This window comes from Anolis carolinensis, unplaced genomic scaffold (genome assembly GCF_035594765.1).
Source record: "Anolis carolinensis isolate JA03-04 unplaced genomic scaffold, rAnoCar3.1.pri scaffold_9, whole genome shotgun sequence".
In the NCBI taxonomy this organism is placed as follows: Eukaryota; Metazoa; Chordata; class Lepidosauria; order Squamata; family Dactyloidae; genus Anolis; species Anolis carolinensis.
The window spans coordinates 17298010-17319317 of NW_026943820.1; the positions used below are offsets into that span (position 1 = coordinate 17298010).

Below are 21308 nucleotides of genomic sequence, written 5' to 3' on the forward strand. Positions count from 1 at the left end.
ATCATTCATTCTCAAGTACAGTAGAGTCTCACTTATCCAACACTCGCTTATCCAATGTTCTGGATTATCCAACGTTCTGGATTATCCAATGCATTTTTGTAGTCAATGTTTTCAATATATCATGATATTTTGGTGCTAAATTCATAAATACAGTAATTACTACATAGCATTACTTTGTATTGAACTACTTTTTCTGCCAAATGTATTGTCTAACATGATGTTTTGGTGCTTCATTTGTAAAATCATAACCTAATTTGATATTTAATAGGCTTTTCCTTAATGCCTCCTTATTATCCAATATATTCGCTTATCCAACATTCTGCCAGCCCATTTATGTTGGATAAGTGAGACTCTACTGTAATTCAAGAATCAAAATTCCAATGAGAACAATAGGAAAAATTTGGAAGATTCGGTCTTCCTGGAAACCAACTAAACTGCCTTCATGTCCCATATAAATATTGCACTATGTAACAAGTTTTGTAAAAATCCTGTTCCTGGTTTGAATGTGTTATTTCCTGTTTAATTGTGCAGTACTTATTCTGTAATTAGTCAACTTCCTTCAGAAACTTCTTTTTTGTGGTTGCCACAAATTATGTTGAATTGATTGAGGCTCTTATGAGATATTCATTGAAAAACTATAGCAAAATGTGCTGCAGAATGTCCCGCAAAAACAAAGTTTTTGCAGTATAATAAACTTTTCCCATGTTTTTATGATCAAACCAAAGAGGAAATGACATCTGTAACACAGGAACAAAAAATCGTGTGACATAATGTTAGGCATAATAAACTATCAGAGTGGCGCAGTCTCTGCCAGGGTGTGTGTGTTGGTTTCTTAGTGTGAGAGTGTGTTTTCCTGATGGACAAGAATCCACTGCCGCCATATGTCAAAAGTGCCCACCTATTCCAGTCATGTCCTCCTGCTGTCCAGCTGTCACCGCTATAATTACTGAATCCAAAGCCCAGAGAAGTCTGCAGTTTTGGAAATGCTCCGGTCTCCTTAGATCTTTACTACCCGCGTTATAGCTGATTAGGACCCAGCTTGCCTTCTGTTGGTCTCTTGAAAACTGCCGCAATTCTCATTCATCACCGAAGGTAACCAGCTGCTCCGAAGTCATCCCCTCATAACATGATGTTTGATGTTCTGCTTCCCTGTCTGTCCTGACCTTCGCGCTTTTGACATTCAATAGGACACCTATTGCATCAGAGTTTCCTCTCCACGGTGTTTTTTCCTTGACAATACACACATGCTAAATTTAAAAAAATCAATTTTTATACCCAACATCCCTTCAAAGGCTGGAGGTACGACACTTACACCAATAGGCATTTGGGACCATTGTTAGGCTTTAGAGCAGGGGTCCCCAAACTAAGGCCCGGGGGCCACTTGCGGCCCATCGAAGCCATTTATGCGGCCCCTGCGGCGGCAGCTCCCTCCTCCTCCGCCAAGGAAGGTGCGTGCGGCACGGGGTAGGAGGGAAAGGCGCACATCTTTCCCGTCTCCTCCCTCGCCTGGTGCGTGTCTTCCAAGGCTTTGCTTGTTTATAATGATATTTTTGTTATTATTTAATTAATAATTAATTATTAAGGGGTGCTTTTGGTGCACAAAGGCAGAAGGGGGTTGGACTAAATGGTCCAAGAGGTCGCTTCCAACCCTCTTTATTGTTTCTATTATGATTATGATAATGATTAACATTGAGGCTGTATTTATTCCTGTTCTGTTTTTTTTTAACTTCAAAATAAGATATGTGCGGTGTGCACTGCATAGGAATTTGTTCATAGTTTTGTTTTTTTTTTAAAACTATAGTCTCGCCCTCCAATGGTCTGAGGAACCATAAACTGGCCCCCTGTTTAAAAAGTTTGGGGACCCCTGTTTTAGAGTAACTAGGGCTCCTTCTACACTGCCATATAATGCAGTTTGAACTGCATTATAACAGTCAATGTAGACTCATAGGAACTGCAGTGAACTGGATTACATGAATCTACACTGCTATATAATCCAGTTGAATGCAGTTAATCTGCATTCTGAAACTGGATTATATGGCAGTGTAGATGGGGCCTACCGTGTTTCCCCAAAAATAAGACAGTGTCTTATATTCATTTTTGCTCCCAAAGATGCTCTAGGTCTTATTTTCAGTGGTGTCTTATTTTTTCATTAAGAAGAATTCACATTTATTGTTGAACAAAAAAATGAACATTTATTATATACTGTACAGTAGTTGTCATCACAAACCAGCATAACTAGACAAACTGTGAATCCTATCAAGAATTTCTTGTTACTACCATTATTGCCATGTACAACAATCTATGGTACGTACATTTACCGATCCTGTATGCTCTGCTGTTCTGTTCGACGGGCATGCTTCCAAACACAAACTTTGCTAGGTCTTACTTTCAGGGGAGGCCTTATATTTAGCAATTCAGCAAAACCTCTACTAGTTCTTATTTTCTGGGGATGTCTTATTTTAGGGGAAACAGGGTAGGAAAGAACCCATTGAATCAATGTTTGGGTTTCTATATTCCGTTGATTCCTTTGGGTCTACTCTGGTGAAAATTATCAATTGGATTCAGATGTGTTTCAGAAGTCAACCTACACAGTCAGAAATAAGCATCCTCTGTTGTTGTATCAATGGAGCTCACTCCTAGATTACTACACATAGAATTGCAGTTGTGACAATAGGATTATATTTTGTATCATACTGCTGCTGCTCTTTGTACTCTCCCAACCTACATGTTTCACAATGAGTTTCTGTGCTTCAAGGTTTTACACAATTCATCTGGGCCAACAAGGAAAAAGCATCACAATCAACAGCTTGAAGCACAGGCCATATTAGATCTATGGGGATGTAACTTAACCTACCTCAGTCACTGTTTCAAATACAAAGATTTCTCAAGAATTTCAAATCCTGTTCAGAAAGATGCCACGTGGGAGACTTAATGAGTTTTCCAAGATGTGACAATCCATGGACATCTTGAGAAATGCAATATTTTTTAGGCATAACGCTTTGGCAATATGGATCTCAAGCAAAGTTCCTTTTCTGTTAATAACAGAATTGTATTGCCTGTATTTGTTTGCCCTTCATCCCTGGTCCGCACAAGGCGAAGAAAGGAGTGGTTTTTGCTGGACAAAGATTCTTCTGGAATATCTTAAATGTCAACAGCAGTAATATCTGGGGGAAATGTAGGTCTGTGACTCAGACATCAACATTTTTCTTTTCCTGTAAGATTTTTAACGTGTTTACCTGATGCAAAAGTCAGTGCAACTTTGAAAGCTAGCATGATATCTTTGTGCATTTTGGGTTGGCCAATAAAATTATCCCAGTTTTGTGGATTTTGCTTTGTTTGCCAATTATACTGTGTTATGGTTAAAATAGAAAATGGAAATGGAAATATAGAAACAATTGCCCTGTTATTTGGGTGGGGAGGGGGTATAAATAAAACAGAGCTTAAAAACAAAGTAATCTTTGTCTCTGTTTATCAGACTGGGATTCAAAAGAATGCAGGATGCAATTTGTTATTCTAAAGCAAGCTTAAGTCACCTGAAAACACTCAAGCTCAAAATAATGGCCAAGACACAACAAGCCCGAATCTCAGAGGGCAGCTGTCTTTAAGATACAGTATGTACAATATAATGTGATAAAGAAATGTGAAATATAAAGTGTCAAGCAGAGGAAAATGCAATCAGTTTCCTGACTTTAAACTGAGGAATTAAACAAGGCAATAGCCTTGAGGGGCACGGGGCCCTCTGATCTCTCACACAGCAGGTGCTGCCTCTATTCCCCTTGTAAGACTGTAAATAATCACAATCAATAGGCGTCTGACGAAGGCTTAAGAACTCAAACAGAAACGAAGACAATGTCCAGGTACATTTGGCAAGAAAAGAGACATTTCTGGGTGGGAGAATTATGATTCAGTTAAGAACAGAAACGTGAAAAAGAGCAGATGTTCTGGGCAAGTTCCCATGCATGAGACCCAAGTTTGCTAGTGGCAGAATATTTCCCTTTATGTTCCTGGGTGGGTAGGTTTTTCCCATCTTTGGATAAGGACATGTTTGGGTTTCTCCCATGAATGAATGATTGTGCAGCAAATCTTCTGTTGGGGAGACTCATACTCCTGCCAACTGAGGCTACTGCAAATGCATCACATTTAAAGCCTCTAGGTCAGTCATAGAATCATAGAATAGTAGAATTGGAAGAGACCTCATGAACCATCCAGTCCAACCCCCTGCCAAGAAGCAGGAAATCGCATTCAAAGCACCCCCGACAGATGACCATCCAGACTCTGCTTAAAAGCCTCCAAGAAGATCCGAAGATCCAAATGGTCCAAAATGCGGTGGCCAGGCTGCTAGCAGGATCATCTATAAGATCCCATATTACACCGATTCTGAAACAACTGCATTGGCTACCAATAGAACATCGGATCTCTTACAAGATACTGATCCTGACATTTAAAGCTCGAAATGGCCAAGGACCATTATATCTTAGGGACCGCCTCATTCCTTTTTTCCATCAGTGGTCACCCCGATCCTCCCAGGAAAATCTCCTATATGTACTGGGCCCTAGGGAGGTACACCTGGAAGCTACAAGACGTAGAGCCTTTTTGACCTATGCTCCAATTCTGTGGAACTCATGGCCTCCATATGTTAGAGCAATATCGGAGTTGCGACCTTTTGGAAAAGCGCTCAAGACTTGGCTGTTTGGTTGTGAATTTAAGTAAATCAGATCTAATTTGCCAAATAGTCACTGTTGAATGTTTTTAGGTTGAATGTTTTTATGTTGAATGTTTTTATGATGAATGTTTTTATATTGTGGAATGATATTTTAAATTGTAAGTCGCTCGGAGCACTCTGGTGGAGAGTGACTAAGAAATAAAGTGAAGTGAAGTGAAGTTATCAAAACAACATACAACGAAATGAACAAACATAATAAAAACAATATCATAAAACAACAGTAAAAACAGTTCAATCTAAAATGAACACAGTTACAGTACCAATGAACATGAAGGAGGAGCCCCCAGATGGCGTAGTGGACTAAGTGACTTGAAGGTTGGGTTGCTGACCTGAAAGCTGCCAGGTTCGAATCCCACCTGGGGAGAGTGCGGATGAGCTCCCTCTATCAGCTCCAGCTCCATGTGGGGACATGAGAGAAGCCTCCCACAAGGATGGTAAAAACATCAAAACATCTGGGCGTCCCCTGGGCAACGTCCTTGCAGACGGCCAATTCTCTCACTCCAGAAGCAACTCAAGTTGCTCCTGACACACACACACACACACACACACACACACACAAAACCATGAAGGAGCCCAGTACAGTAATCAGGGCTGCGAGGTAGACATAATCAATTAAAAAAATAGGGTAAACTTTTATTTCAGTCTATCATAGGACTCGGGGTAGATAGTGTAGGGAGCAAGGTCAGCATGTTGAACAGCCAACTAATCTTGCTCAAAGACCTCCCAGAACCACCAGGTTTTCAGTTCCTTGGGGAAAGAGGGCAATGTGTGGGCTTGCCTGATCTCTTTGGGGAGGGCGTTCCAGAGCTGGGGGGCCACCATCGGGAACGCCTGCTCTCTTGTCCCCACCAGCCGTGCTTGGGACAATGGTGGGAGCGAGAGGAAGGCCTCCCCAGCAGATCTTAAGGCCTGCGCCGGTTCATAGGGGGGAGATGCAATCATGGAGATAGGCAGAGCCCATTTTGTTATTGAAGTCAACGGAAACACCAGATGAATAACCTTTCAGTACCATGTCATGCCTCGCAGGGTCTCTGAAGGCACAAATTTTCCATTTTTGAGTGTTTGGAAACCTTGGGAGTTACTTAAAGTCCATAACTCACACACGTTTATCAATCAAGCTATTTTATGTTTACTGTGTTTCCCCGAAAATAAGACAGTGTCTTATATTAATTTTTGCTCCCAAAGATGCTCTAGATCTTTTTTTCAGGGGATGTCTTATTTTTCCATGAAGAAGAATTCACATTTATTGTTGAACAAAAAAATGAACATTTATTATATACTGTACAGTAGTTGTCATCACAAACCAGCATAACCAGACAAACTGTGAATCCTATCAAGAATTTCTTGTTACTACCATTATTTCCATGTACAACACTCTGGTACGTACATTTACCGATCCTGCATCTCTGGTGTTCTGTTCGTTGGGCATGCTTCCAAACAAAAACTTTGCTAGGTCTTACTTTTGGGAGAGGCCTTATATTTAGCAATTCAGCAAAACCTCTACTAGGTCTTATTTTCTGGGGATGTCTTATTTTAGGGGAAACAGGGTACCATGCATGTTAACATATTATTTAAGACACACATATCTTCTTAATCTGCAGTGTTTCTGATGTAACTTCATTGGTAGCACTAGACATTATTCAAATAGCACTCCTTCAATATAGCTGCCCCAGCATGTCATGGGGCTTCTTGCTGCCAAGGCATCACTCCTACCCATACTATTGGCTATCTTGTCTAGTTTATTGAGATGATAATGTCCTCCCCTCAGACTTACAGTCTAAATAAGGTACAACAAATGAAGGAAAAGCAGCAGCATTGTAGGACAGGATTAAGTCCAGTAGATGCTCTCCTCTCCCTCAGAGGCCGCAGCAATGGCAGTTGGAACACTATACAGGCCCGGGCTGTGGTGCAGGCTGGTGAGCAGCCAGCTGCAACAAATCACTCTGACCAAGAGGTCATGAGTTCGAGGCCAGCTCGGAGCCTGCGTTTGTCTCTGTCTTCGTTCTATGTTAAGGCATTGAATGTTTGCCTTATATGTGTGATGTGATCCGCCCTGAGTCCCCTTCGGGGTGAGAAGGGCGGAATATAAATACTGTAAATAAAATAATAAATATACCATCGAAAGGAGTAAAACTTTGTGGGGGATGAAGACAGAATCAAAGTGAGATCATTGATTTAACAATTAGGTGGTGGAAAAAAATCAAGAATTTGGTAAGAAAAGGACTGTTGGGATTTCTCTGGATGTGTGACATCGTGATCTGCATATCAAAATGATTGGTAATTACCTTTATCTTGGGTTTTATTAGTGTTTTTACTTCCAAATTGATATAATATGAAGCGCCGGCTGCAATAGCTGATGTGCTACCGTTGCTTTCAGACGTCCCTCTGGGAATCCCATTCTCTAATTCAGCAGAAGCTTAAAGAGTATCACAGAGATTACATGACTGTCAGTCTCAGGGGGTGGAGGAGAAAGCTGTGATCATCATCTTGTACTTGAAATGACTGATAGAGGAAGATTTAAAATATCCTGGCTGATAAAAGGGAGACAGTTCTTTATAGTGCATAGAGGGTTTTTTTGAAACCCACTGAGATCCACGTCCTCGGGACTGGGAAGCATCTATCGATGGATTTTCCTTCAAAATCTATATAACAGACTTACTCACCTTTGAATCCCAATGTTCACAGAGATCTGGTGAGGGGAAAGTGAGCTCACACCCTTCTTGCCTACCTGCACCAACTCAAAATCTCTCACATCCAGGTGGAATCCTAAATTGTACATATATGATGCAACATGCACAGGCCAAATTATTGACTTTCCAGATAAAATCCAGGCTTTCATTTTACTACCAAGGCTTTCAATGAATGTTACATTGGTACCTATGCATACATCAGCATCCTGCTAATGTTTGCTTTCGACCAGGTTCCAAGTACATATTCTTAGGATCCTAATATTAAAATGAAAGTTCCTACCATCCTGGAATTCATCCAGCCTTGCAATAAATGAGCAGCTAAAATGTGAGGCAGAAATGCATCCTCAATATTTTCCCTAAGGACAAAATGGGCAATCATTTTCTAGAAAGAGTTACTTAGGAAATCAAAATATGCAGCAATGCCGAAGGTTAAGCAAATAGGCTGGAATGTGGTTGGCAACGTGCTAGTTTCTCCACACACAACAATAGCAGTTAAGAATGCACAGTGTCCGCTGATGACATCAATTTCACTGAATTCACTGCAGATTTTTGTGCAAAATTTGAAGGTGCTCTCCAAGGTGCTGAAGCTACTTTGGTGAAAGGATTCAACACCTTGGAAAGTAGCTTTGAAGTTCCCATTACAAATCATAATGGTTTTGCTCTCCAAACAGGGGACACCAGTCTCCAGAAGGAACACATCATCCAATCCTGACTGATTGTCAGGTGCATGGCTGTCAACATTAAGCATAAGCAGGCATTTTACTTCAATGTCCTTCATTTCTGGTGCAATCCTACTCCTATAACTGTTATTATTACCATTTTATATATATGGTTATTATTATATGTTATTATTACCATTTTATATATATGGTAATAATAACAGTTAGAAAATAGGAATAGGATTGCACCCTCTAACAAATCCATTGCACAGCCAACAATATATATATATATATACACACGCGCGCACACACACACACACACACACACACACATATATACATATATAAATACACACACACACACACACACACACACACACGCAAAGGGCCCCTGGTGGCACAGTGTGTTAAAGCACTGAGCTGCTGAACTTGCGGACCAAAAGGTCCCAGGTTCAAATCCCGGGAGAGGAGTGAGCGTCTGCTGTTAGCCCCAGCTCCTGCCAACCTAGCAGTTCGAAAACATGCCAATGTGAGTAGATTAATAGGTACCACTCCAGCGGGAAGGTAACGGTGCTCCATGCAGTCATGCCGGCCACATGACCTTGGAGGTGTCACAAATTGAACACTTCCAAAGCATTTAGGACTGTGTGATGTATTATTATTATTATTATTATTATTATTATTATTATTATTATTATTAACAACATTGAGGCTGGGTGGCCATCTGTCAGGGGTGCTTTGCTTGTGCTTATGGTGCACAAAGGCATAACGGGGTTGGACTAAATGGCCCAAGGAGTCTCTTCCAACCCTCTATTATTTTTATTATGATTATTATTAACATTGAGGCTGTATTTGTTCCCGTTTTGTTTTTTTACTTCAAAATAAGATATATGCACTGTGCATAGGAATTTGTTCATTTAAAAAAAAAAACCTATAGTCTGGCCCTCCAACGGTCTGAGGGACCCCTGTTTAAAAAGTTTGGGGATCCCTGCTTTATTGTCACTAAAATGATCTAAGGTGGGGGAATGACGGTTTCCCATGCCTCGTATAAATGAGTGCCTTTAACCATTTCTGCAGAAATTGGGATCTCTGACTGGTATTGCTACCCAACTCCTAAAACCTCAGTGTCTCTATATAAACAAGTACTCTGTATTTGCACAATTACCTAGGAGTGGGTTGATAGGCTTGTAGGCCGGGATGCTTTGTATCTATACATGGTTTTACTGTATGTGTGGGTAAGTGTGTACGTTTTGTAAGTTTCATATGTTTTGATTTGGTCAAAATTGACTAATCAATAAAGAGTTGTTGTTGTTGTAACTATATAAACAATCATTTCTGTTCATCTGCAATGACATTAAGCGTGGGACTAGCCCTGCCAACGGGCAACCTTTTTCCACGATCATTAACATGCTCCTGGTGGGCAGAGAGCGGCGTGGTGGCACCGGTCACACTTCATTGCTTTATCTTCGGTGACAAAGAGGGATGATGTGCTTCATTCCAGGGCCAGGAGATGAAAAAGGAAAGGTACCCCAGGAATCACTCCCCCTGCTGCCTAGGAACCGCGGAAGGGCTGCCGCGTAGGACTCGCTAACAGCACGAAGAGGGCAGACAAATAGATTTTCCTCTATATTTATAACCAGCATCATTCTTCCTTTCAAGCCCTTCAGTGCAGGTAGCTGTTTTATATGAAATGAACAATCTTTATAGACGTACCAGAGCCATAACAAGGCTGATTTTCAGCGAGGCTGAGGTATATAACTCTTGCCGAATTGTCAGGCCTCTTGCTCAACAAATCAAGCCTAACTTATGATGTTTGCAGTGTAATTTTTATTCCTGTTTGACTAGCCAACTACCCGGTGGTAATAGGATGTTGGGGAAAGGGCAGTAGCAATGTTTGTACATGCCATGATTGATAGGCTAACTCTGCATTTTTCATTTATATCTCCCGATTCCAAATCAGTTAAGTTTAGGGGAAAAATGAAACAAAATGGCAAGAAAAATGCTGGCCGATCGCGAGCCCGGCACTCTCGTAGATCTGAGTTCAGCTCACATCTGCTCGCATTGTCTGGAAACATTAAGATATCTAAATGAAAATCAATACTATATGTGCCAGCATTTACTACCAGGAACAAGTATCAAGAGACCTTGGCTAATCAGGCTTTCAGGCTTGTCCTCCGGCCCCGGCCTGAACCCCAGGGGTGTCCTAATTGGCCCAGACTAATCAGGGAAGAGTTAAATTTACAACCGGCAAAGACATCTTGTTTTTCTTACCAGTCGTGGCTTTGAAGCCGGGAGCCTCACCTGTTTGGTAGCACTGTGACGGCCACCAGTCAGGCAAGAGCTCTTTCCCACCCGTCAGAAAAGGTAAAAAGAAAGACTAATTTATGGCCTCCCATAAAAACCAGTCAGGCACATTTAAGCATTTGGTGGGTGCAGTGCTATCAAACCATTCTCAATCTCCCTCTCGCTCTAACTGCATATTTCCTCCACGTAAAAGCTCTCCATCTAAACCTCCTCGTGTATTAGGACTTGAAAGGGATGTTTTAGAGCTAAAAGCCCCCAGCATACTCTTTGATCTCCCTACTGATTCAGAAAGTAGGAGGGAGACGGTAAGGAGCGGGGAAGTAAATATGTTTAGAATCAGATACAGCTAAACCTTTTGTAATAATGTGTGTATATTAGGAGGAGGGTGCATTCGTGTTTTGCTAAGACCTTAAGGAGGCCATTGAGAGCATTGCCAAGTCTCAGGGTAAATGTACATCAAGAGGGAGATTTTGAACTACTGGTGCTCACAATCATTTCCTAATATCAGAGAAAGTTCACTGACTTGGTATAGCAGTTATCAGCTCTATCACAAGCAGGCCTTTTGCAAAACTATTGGCTCTTCACCGATCCTTCGAGACTTAAAGTAAAGGTAAAGGTTTCCCCTGACGTTAAGTCCAGTCATGTCTGACTCTGGGGGTTGGTGCTCATCTCCATTTCTAAGCCAAAGAGCCGGCATTGTCCGTAGACACCTCCAAGGTCCAAGGTCATGTGGCCGGCATGACTGCATGGAGCGACGTTACCTTCCCGCTGGAGTGGTACCTATTGATCTACTCCTAATGACACCTAATTAGATGTTGGACTGATCCATCTGCCCATTTTATAATAGCCCCCTTTTCTGAGATGTTGCCAATGCTATTTTGCACTTTATTGTCCATTTCTACCGGCACATTCTGTTCTGGATTTTATGAATTAGACTCCTGTTTTAATATTGTATGTTTTTTGTATGCTTCTTGCTGATTTTAACTATTGTTTTATTGCTATTGATGTTTTACTGGTATAATTGTTTTATAGTCGTGTTATTGATATTGATTGTTTTATCGGGCTAGGCCCCATGTAAGCCGCCCTGAGTCCCTTCGGGGAGATGGGGCGGGGTATAAAAATAAAGTTATTATTATTATTATTATTATTATTATTATTATTATTATTATTACTCACATTTGCATGTTTTCGAACTGCTAGGTTGGCAGAAGCTGGAGCTAACAGCGGGCGCTCGCTCTGCTCCCAGGATTTGAACCTGGGACCTTTCGGTCTGCAAGTTCAGCAGCTCAGCGCTTTAACACACTTCGCCACCGGGGCTCCTCCTTCGAGGCTTAGCCACTCCTAAATACTTCGAATTGTAAGGATATCTAATATATTGCAGTTGGAGAGAAAACTTATCACTGCTGTGAGGATTGCAGCTAAATCAAAATGAACATAGCATTCTGAACAGTGAGGTGGTAAAGCCTTTGATAATCCCTGCAATAAAAATATCCCAGCACACTTGCCTTGAAAGCTCTAAGTTTACTACTCATTGGCCTGCATTGTACAGGAGGAATCTGTTCCAGGATCCATTGTGTAAAACAATTTTCACATATAAACTGGATCCCTATTTTTCTAACCTAAGGTTTCAGGCTGAAACATATCACAGAATTGTATTGGAGAACCTAGTGATGCCCAGAGGAGCTCCAGTGCAATCCTGTGGTCAACATCTGGTATAGCATCTGGTGGAAGCTGACCATCAAATTGCATTGGAGGCCTAGACTGCGTTTACATTGTAGATTTAATACAGTTTGACACCACTTTATCTGCCATGGCTCAATGCTATGGAATCCTGGGAGTTGTAGTTTGGTCAGAGGAGACCAAGAATGCTGGAGCTTCAACCACCATTATTCCATAGTATTGTGGCAGTTAAAGTGTTGCCAAAGTACTTTAACTCTATGGTGTAGATATACTCCTAAAGAGAATACAGTGTTCTCTCACTACTTCACGGTTCACTTTTTGCAGATTTGTTGTTTTGCGGTTTCTCAATAAACTCTAAATAACTATTATAAATCATAAAAAATTACAATTTACAGCCTAAAGAAGGGAGGAAGGAGAAGCCAAAGGGAGAGAAAATGAGCCCAAGCAGCAACGGGAGGAGAAGGAGGCAATTTATCAACACACGATTGGTTGCTAAAGACTTAAAATAGTGTATAACTACTAAAATAATGTATAAATATTAAAATAAATATAGTGTCCCTACTTTGCGGATTTTCACTTATTGCGGGTGGTCCTAGAACCTAACCCCAGCGATAAGTGAGGGAACTCTGTAGTTCTATGGGCATTGCTAGGTCTTCCAGTGCAATTTTATGATATTCAAAGCTCTTCATGTATAACTCAAACCATCTTCAACAAGCTCGTCTACTGTACCACTGACATAGGAATTAACTAATTAAATCAATTAAATTGTCAAATATTGGACATCTTCTAATGAAATGGGGCAACCTTTGTTAACTAAAGTGATTGGCTTAAGTTGGAATTATAAAAGTAAATGACTTAGGTTGGAACTGTAGCATTAACTTAATTCCAGGATTAAGTTGTTAAGATATTAATTAATAAAATGTGAGACAGTGCTGAAGAGCTGACATTTCTCAGATAGTTTTTTGCATAATGTCTAATTGTCATGGATATTTTCAAAACCTCCTCATGCTTTTTCTTAGTCCTGCACAGTTAGAAAATTAGACATTTTAGACCCACAAACCCTTGTAGATAGTTTACCATTGTCTTCTTCTGAATAGCGCCTACAACATCCAGAATTCATTGGTGGTTTCCCATCTGAGTACAAACCAGGCCTAGCCTTGATTAGCACCAGAGATCAATCAGGATTTAATGCCTGCAAAGTATTTTGGTGACATTCTGCTGTAACAAGCATAAAAGGTAAAGGTTTCCCCTGACATTAAGTCCAGTCGTGACCGACTCTGGGGGTTGGTGCTCATCTCCATTTCTAGGCCAAAGAGCTGGCGTTGTCCATAGACATCTCCAAGGTCATGTGGCCGGCATGACTGCATGGAGCACCATTACCTTCCTGCTGGAGTGGTACCTATTGATCTACTCACATTTGCATGTTTTCGAACTGCTAGGTTGGCAGAAGCTGAAGCTAACAGCCTGCGCTTACTCCACTCCCAGGGTTTGAACCTGGGACCTTTCAGTCTGCAAGTTCAGCAGCTCACAGTTCGCCACCGGGCCTTGATCTTTTGGCACCCCAGAGCAAAAACAGATATCTGCCTTCCCAATTTCAGGAGGCTCCCAAAAAATGGATCGGGGCCCGCACCGAAAGCCAGGACACTAAACGGGTCAAGATTACCGGGATTGCACAAGCCTACTATGTAACATGATTTCTGTTCCTGGTTTATAAATATCATTTCCTAATTGGTTCTATCATAACAACATGGAAAAGGTTTAACTGCAAAAACTTTGTTTTATTGGAGGGACATCCTGCAGCACCTTTTGCTCTAGTTTTCCAATGAATGTCTCATAATTAAGTTTCAACCAATTCAACATACAGTAGAGTCTCACTTATCCAACACTTGCTTATCCAACGTTCTGGATTATCCAACGCATTTTTGTAGTCAATGTTTTCAATACATCGTGATATTTTGGTGCTAAATTCGTAAATACAGTAATTACTCCATAGTAATACTGCATATTGAACTACTTTTTCTGTCAAATTTGTTATATAACATGATGTTTTGCTGCTTAATTTGTAAAATCATAACCTAATTTGATGTTTAATAGGCTTTTCCTTAATCCCTCCTTATTATCCAACATATTCGCTTATCCAACATTCTGCTGGCTCGTTTATGTTGGATAAGTGAGACTCTACTGTAGTTTGTGGCAGCCACAAAAATGAAGTTACTGCAGCAGAGCAACTCCTTTCGAAGTAAGAACTGCACAATTAAACAGGAAATAACACTTCCAAACCAGGAACATATTTTTTTCAGATTTTGTTAAATAGTGTGATGGGTCTATGCTGCCATGTAATCCAGTTCAATCTGCACAATAATGTCAGTGTAGATGGGCTCCCAATTGAGCGCCCCACCCCACCAGCCCTTTACCCCAAAGTGCATCAGACATTGTTCCTAGATGTCCAGATGATGTTCAAGGATTTCCAGTCTTTAATGTGGGGTAAACCAATTTAACACAATTTAACCCCATGTATATTGAAATGCTTCTCAATTTTTATACTGCAAATATCTCAGACAGGAACACCCAGAATCCTTGTCCATGGGTCATGCTGATGGGGTTTCTGGAATTGAATTCTCAAACAGCTGGAGAGCCATCAGTTGGGAGCCACTGATATGATGGATTCATAGTCAGAAAGGAAAGGGCACTTAAAGCTTTTCCTGTCTTAAAGAAGGAGAGATCCTTGAAAGAGCTACATTAATTTTCAACAAAGAGCTTTACACATCTGAGTTAATTATGGATGGATGTTGGAAAGATAATGGCAAATGGAAAATGTCAGCAGTTTTCCTTTTTCTACCAAACCAAACATCTGTCTTCATTACTTGGTGTAAGAAAAAATGAGTAGTACAAGAGGTCCTCTGTCACTGCAGCACATTCTTTTATAAGAATTTATATAGAAGCAGCAAGTTATAAGTCAGCAATAATAGTTTTAGGCCCAGTAACAACTGAAAAGAAAAGATGCAATGTTAGAATTTATGGACAACAAAGATTATGGCGGCCTGTATATACAGTTAAGCCTACTCTCAAACCCCAAGACTAAGACCTGACCCCTAAAATGACCCCTGCCCTAAAACAAACCCATTTAAAGTTAAACATTTCTGACCTCTGTGTATATAGCTTAGCAACTGTGGGATTTAGTCAGGTAAACCCAAGGCAGATATTTATGGCTGATAAGATTCCTGCCAACCTAGCAGTTCGAAAACATGCAAATGTGAGTAGATCAATAGGGGCCGCTCCGGCGGGAAGGTAACAGTGCTCCATGCGGTCATGCCGGCCACATGACCTTGGAGGTGTCTATGGACAACGCTGGCTCTTCGGCTTAGAAATGGAGATGAGCACCAACATCCATAGTTGTCATGCAGCCAGATCCCAGGGCTGAATTTCCAAGCCCTGAATCTGACTTCATAACATAAACATGCGAGCACCTGGCGGGAGAAGATAAAATGAGCCTGGGAACTCAGGGGTGAAAGTATAAACAATTATAATTGCTGTAGTGTGGGGGGGATAGAAACCTTGGTGGAAATGTGATCCAGAAGGTGGGGTTTGATGATGATATTTGCGTGTGATATTACGTTGCATCAGAAGTGATAAAATTAGATGTATGTAAACATTAGGTCATTCTCGACTTTTCCAAAGTCATGTATTCTTCAATAAAGATTGAGTTTGAGAGCAGCTGTCTTGGATCTGCGTTCAGACTGGTCCTTTGAAGTAAGCCTGACATTAAAGTCGAGAATCCCATTTCTCACCCTCCTGCGGAATTCGCAGTGAAGTGATAATGAGCGAGGAAGAAGATCAAAGCCCAAATGAGGCAGAGAGGCCTTTGCAAGGGGCCCGGCCGAAGAGAGAAGAGACGCTGCAAGCCATAGCTTCCTCTACGGGGTACCCCAAGCCGAACGGCGTGACCCAGAGAATTCCCAGGCTCGGAAGAGGCGTCTCTGCGGCTGCAGAAACCAGTTGGGGATCTGGAGGAAGTATGCCGGAGACCGTGGCCCTGCGGTTATCCATCCTGGAAACTAATTTATCCAGGCTGTCGGAAACCGTGGGGAGATTGGTGCCATTATTGGAAGAGAATCTCCAGAAGGAGGCCAGCCGATATGGCGCCGAGAGAGAACCAAGCAAAGAAGGAGATTGGAGCCAGAGGGGCCAGCGGGCGTCAACGCAGAGCCCCGTGGCGGCAAGGGACGAGGGAGATGAGGAATACTGGCAGGAGCTGCAGTTCCGGGACAGCATGGCGCGAGAAGTGGAGCGTCAGCGAGCCCTGGGGACCCTGAGGCCGCCGTCTCCAACAGAGCTCCCAACCCCCCGAATGGGCGTCGGGGTGGAAAGGCCACTGGGGCCAGGGATCGGGTCCAGTGGATTCGCAGACGAAGGCGGAGAGGAGCGGGGGGTCCAGGAAGAGGAGGAGGATGTGCCGTACGACGAGGAAAGGCGAGATGAGGGGGCTACAGCTAGGCCAGTATGCGGATGGGCGGAAGAGCCGACAGCGGCGGCAGACTTCCAGGAGCCGCGCAGGATGACCACCGGAGTGGGGCGCGGCGTGTTCCAAGGAGCCGCCCGAGGAAACCTGATGCAACCCTTCCCCATGCCGCCCAGACAACATCAAAGGGCTGCAGAATGGATGCCTAGAAGGGAAGATCTCAAGCTGGAATACGGAGGGGAATCAGATGAACTGAACTTTTTTCTAATTAGCATCAGAGGATACATGGAAGACAACGCACACACATTTCCCTCCGAAGCAAGCAGGGTTCGAGCCATCGGCAACACACTAAAGCGAGGAGCGGCCAGCTGGTATGTGCAATTGCATGCCAGACGCGACCCATGCCTGAGGTCAGTGCCCCGCTTCCTCGCCGCACTGGAGAACCGGTTCAGAGACCGGCTAGAGCAATTGAGGGCTCGAGACCAGCTGAAAGGAATAAAACAGAGGGACAAAACGGTGCCCGAGTACGCAGAGGAATTCCTCCACCTCGCGGAAAGGGTACCGGAGTGGTCTGAAGTAACCAAAGTGGAACTATTTAAAGAGGGACTACGCCCCGAGATTTTCAGCTGGGCAGCGCACAGAGACGACCCCGAGACGCTCCAGGGATGGATTCAACTAGCGGGGCGCGTCGAATCTACCCTGGCCCAAGTAAAGCGCTTCAGGAGCAGCAGCGGCCAGCAAAGACCGGTGGCGAGAGGTCGAGGAGAAACGAGGAAGCAAGAAAGACCCGGAGGGAGGCCGGGGATTCCCTCCAGAGGAGACGACAACAAACCTAAACCGGGATGCTTTGTATGTGGGAAAACGGGCCACCGAGCAGCGGAATGCTGGGCCCGGAAGGGGGAGCCGCCAAAAGCCCCAAAACCCAAGCCAGCAACCGGGAGGCGCGCGGAGGAGGAGGTGCAGGCCCCAGAATCTTCGGAAAGATTGGTGAGTCGGGACAAACGCATGATAGTAGTACCAATTTGCCTCTCGGGGCTAGAAAATCGGGCCACCTGCAAGGCGTTTGTAGACTGCGGGTGTTCTAGGAACATTATAACCCCAGAATTAGCAGGAGCGCTGAAATGCCAGCAGATGGCACTTGACTCCCCAATTGCATTTTCGCAGCTAGATGGATCAGTCGCTGCTGGGGAAGTATCTACAAAGGAATTACGGGGAGTTCCATGCAAAATAGGCAAATGGGGAGGAAGAATATCCTTTGTGATAGCCCCTATTGCCACATACCATGTAATATTGGGGATACCATGGCTCGAACAAGCAAATCCTGAAGTAGATTGGAGAGGAAAAAGCTTAGCATTTAAAGAACAGCAGATGCAATGGGAGATAAGCAAAATTGCAGAAGAGGAGGACGAGGAAGACGAAGCAGGGGAAATAGACCCACAGCTATTGCCACCTGAATACAGAGACTTTGCGGATGTTTTCAATCAGAAAGAGGCCAGTAAATTGCCTCCCAAAAGAAATATAGAAGTAGGGATTGAAATAACCCCAGGAGCAGACTTACCAAAACCAAAAGTGTATCCCATGTCTGTGCAAGAGAAGGAGGAATTGAGAAAATACATTGATAAAAACCTGGCTCGAGGCTTCATTAAGCCATCTAATTCTCCTCTCGGGGCTCCAGTGTTATTTAGGAGAAAGAAAGACAATTCCCTAAGATTGTGCATTGATTATCGAAATTTAAACGCAATTACCAAGGACAATAAATACCCTATGCCCTTAGTCAAGGATTTAATTACCGTATTGAAGAAAGGGAGCATATTTACTAAACTGGATTTAATTGAAGCGTATCATAAATTAAGGATCAAACCGGAGGATACTTGGAAAACCGCATTTTCCTGCGCATTCGGCCATTTTGAATACGAAATTTTGCCTTTCGGGTTAAAAAATGGAAGCGGCTGCTTTATGCAGCTTATAAATGAAATACTACACCCGTTATTGTACAGAGGGGTGTTCATATTCCTTGATGATATCTTGATCATTTCTGAAGATAAGGAAAAGCACGTAAAATTGGTCCGGGAAGTTTTGCAGAGACTAAGAGAAGCAAAGCTGTACGCAAAACTGTCCAAATGTGAATTTAATAAAACTCAAATTGACTTTCTGGGATATCGGATGTCTCCAGAAGGGTTAGCTATGGATCCAGCTAAAGTAGCAGATGTGAAAGAATGGGGAGTGCCTAAAACAAGGAGGCAATTACAATCATTTCTGGGGTTTGCAAATTTTTACAGACCCTTCATAAAAGGCTTTGCACAAATAACCGCACCCCTTACAGAACTTTTAAAAACAAAAGGGAAAGGGGAGACAGCAAAAGTGAAAGCTCCCGGCGCCAAACTGAGTTGGACGCCAGAATGCCAAAAGGCATTCGAGACCTTAAAAGAATGCTTCACTGAAGGACCCATCTTAAAACACCCTGATATCAGGAGCCCTTTCATAATCCATTGCGATGCCTCAGACTGTGCGTACGGGGCAGTGCTATTGCAAAAGGATCAAAATGGGAACTTAAAACCCTGTGGATATTTGTCACGGAAGTTCAGCGAAACTGAAAAAAGTTGGCCAATATGGGAAAAAGAGGCATTAGCCATATTAAAAGCCTTAGAATGCTGGCGACACTTCCTCGAAGGAAGCGGAATCCCATTCGAAATTTGGTCTGACCATAAGAATCTCCAGTATTTAAAGTCTCCTAGAAAATTGTCCCCCAAACAAATCAGATGGGCGCAATACTTCAGCAGATTCGATTTCCAATTAAAGTTTTTTCAAGGAAAACAGAATGTCTTGGCAGATGCTCTTTCACGCATGCCTCAACACGAAGGCCTAACCACAGCAAAGGAGGGGACAATATTCTCTGACAAACAATGGGGCTTAGCTGTCAGGACAAGAGCACAAACCCAAAAGGAGGACACGGCTTTTGTCGAACTCGGCGGGGAAGATAACTGGGGAAATGAACTAAAACAGTCTTATAAAGGAGATCAATGGATCGCGTCCAACGCAGAAAAGGGGGACCAGAAGGGGGGATTTTGGTTTGTAAACAAGAAACTGTATATCCCAGCAATATTAAGGATTAAGATTCTGCATCGTTTTCACAACAACCAGAGCGCTGGTCATACAGGAATTACCAAAACAACAAAGGCAATAGCAAAACATTGTTGGTGGCCAGGAATGAGGAAGGACATAAAGAATCATGTTGTCCAATGTGATGATTGTGCCAGAAATAAATCGGGAGGAGGGAAGCCTATGGGATTGTTACAGACAGTAGCGGAACCTACCAGGCCTTGGGAATGTGTAGCTATGGACTTTGTGGGAGAACTGCCAGTCAGCAAAGGACATCGTTATATTTGGACAGTATTAGACCTGTTTTCTAAACAGGCCCACTTTATAGCACTGACAAAGCTACCATCGGCTGAGAAACTAGCTGAATTGTACATAAACCATATTTACAAATTACATGGATGTCCAAGTAGAGTAGTCAGTGACAGAGGAGTACAATTCACAGCAAAATTTTGGGAAAAATTCTTGGAAATGCTAGGAGCAGAAAGGAGTTTAAGTTCTGCTTTTCACCCCATGACAAACGGGGCGGTAGAACGTACTCAGCAAACGCTTGGGCAGTTCCTTCGAATGTACTCTAACATGAGACAAAATGACTGGTCTAGGTGGTTGGCGTTTGCGGAAATAGCCTTTAATTCAACTATACATTCAGCAACAAACAAAACCCCCTTTGAAGTAGTTTACGGGTATGAAATACAACCTTTACCCCAATTGCCGAGGTGGACAGAAAATGAAGGAACAGAGGCAGGGAAATGGAAAACGCAAATGATGGAATGTTGGAATCAAGTGACTGCATCGTTAAAAGAAGCACACAAAAAGTATAAAACGTTCGCAGACAGAAAGAGGGTAGAAGGCGATAAATTAGATAAAGGAGATCTAGTGTGGTTAAGTACCCAAAACATCAAATTGGGGTTACCTTCAAGAAAACTGGGCCCCAAATATATTGGACCATTCAGAATACAGGGGGTTATCAATGAAGTGACTTTCCAATTGGCATTGCCAAAAAGTTTAGGGAAAATACACCCAGTCTTCCATCGCAGCTTGCTGAAAAAATATATGGGGACTTTAGACAAAATGGACCCATAGAGTTATTGTTTGATTTGTTTCAGGACTATGGTGAAAGAAGAACCGAAGAGGAGGACGAAGAAAACGGGGGCGCCATGTCATGCAGCCAGATCCCAGGGCTGAATTTCCAAGCCCTGAATCTGACTTCATAACATAAACATGCGAGCACCTGGCGGGAGAAGATAAAATGAGCCTGGGAACTCAGGGGTGAAAGTATAAACAATTATAATTGCTGTAGTGTGGGGGGGATAGAAACCTTGGTGGAAATGTGATCCAGAAGGTGGGGTTTGATGATGATATTTGCGTGTGATATTACGTTGCATCAGAAGTGATAAAATTAGATGTATGTAAACATTAGGTCATTCTCGACTTTTCCAAAGTCATGTATTCTTCAATAAAGATTGAGTTTGAGAGCAGCTGTCTTGGATCTGCGTTCAGACTGGTCCTTTGAAGTAAGCCTGACACATAGTCAGTCACGACTGGACTTAACGTCAGGGGAAACCTTTACCTTTACCTTTTACTAAGATTTTAGGACGTATAGCATCTAGCTAGAAGAGCTCCATCATGAAGGATTATGGGAGTTCACTGCAAAAACATCTGGAGGGAGACAGATGAATACCCCTGAATTAAAGGCA

The 21308-nt window shown here is 42.6% G+C and overlaps 1 protein-coding gene across 1 annotated transcript; it reads left to right on the forward strand.

The window, feature by feature from the left end:
- Positions 1 to 15451: 15451 nt before the first annotated feature.
- Positions 15452 to 21089, forward strand: LOC134293613 (uncharacterized). Its single transcript, XM_062961715.1, has 2 exons — positions 15452 to 17502; positions 20718 to 21089. The coding sequence occupies exons 1-2, from the start codon at positions 15874 to 15876 to the stop codon at positions 20823 to 20825; spliced, it is 1737 nt and encodes a 578-aa protein (XP_062817785.1). The 5' UTR covers positions 15452 to 15873; the 3' UTR covers positions 20826 to 21089.
- Positions 21090 to 21308: the final 219 nt, after the last annotated feature.

What these genes read in the sequence shown, in the direction of transcription:
- LOC134293613 (XM_062961715.1), top strand. Translation starts at nt 15,874, where the DNA reads ATGAGCGAGGAAGAAGATCAAAGCCCAAATGAGGCAGAGAGGCCTTTG. An exon ending in CAGAATCTTCGGAAAGATTG is followed by an intron (nt 17,503 to 20,717) that starts GTGAGTCGGGAC and finishes GATTTGTTTCAG; the next exon opens with GACTATGGTGAAAGAAGAAC.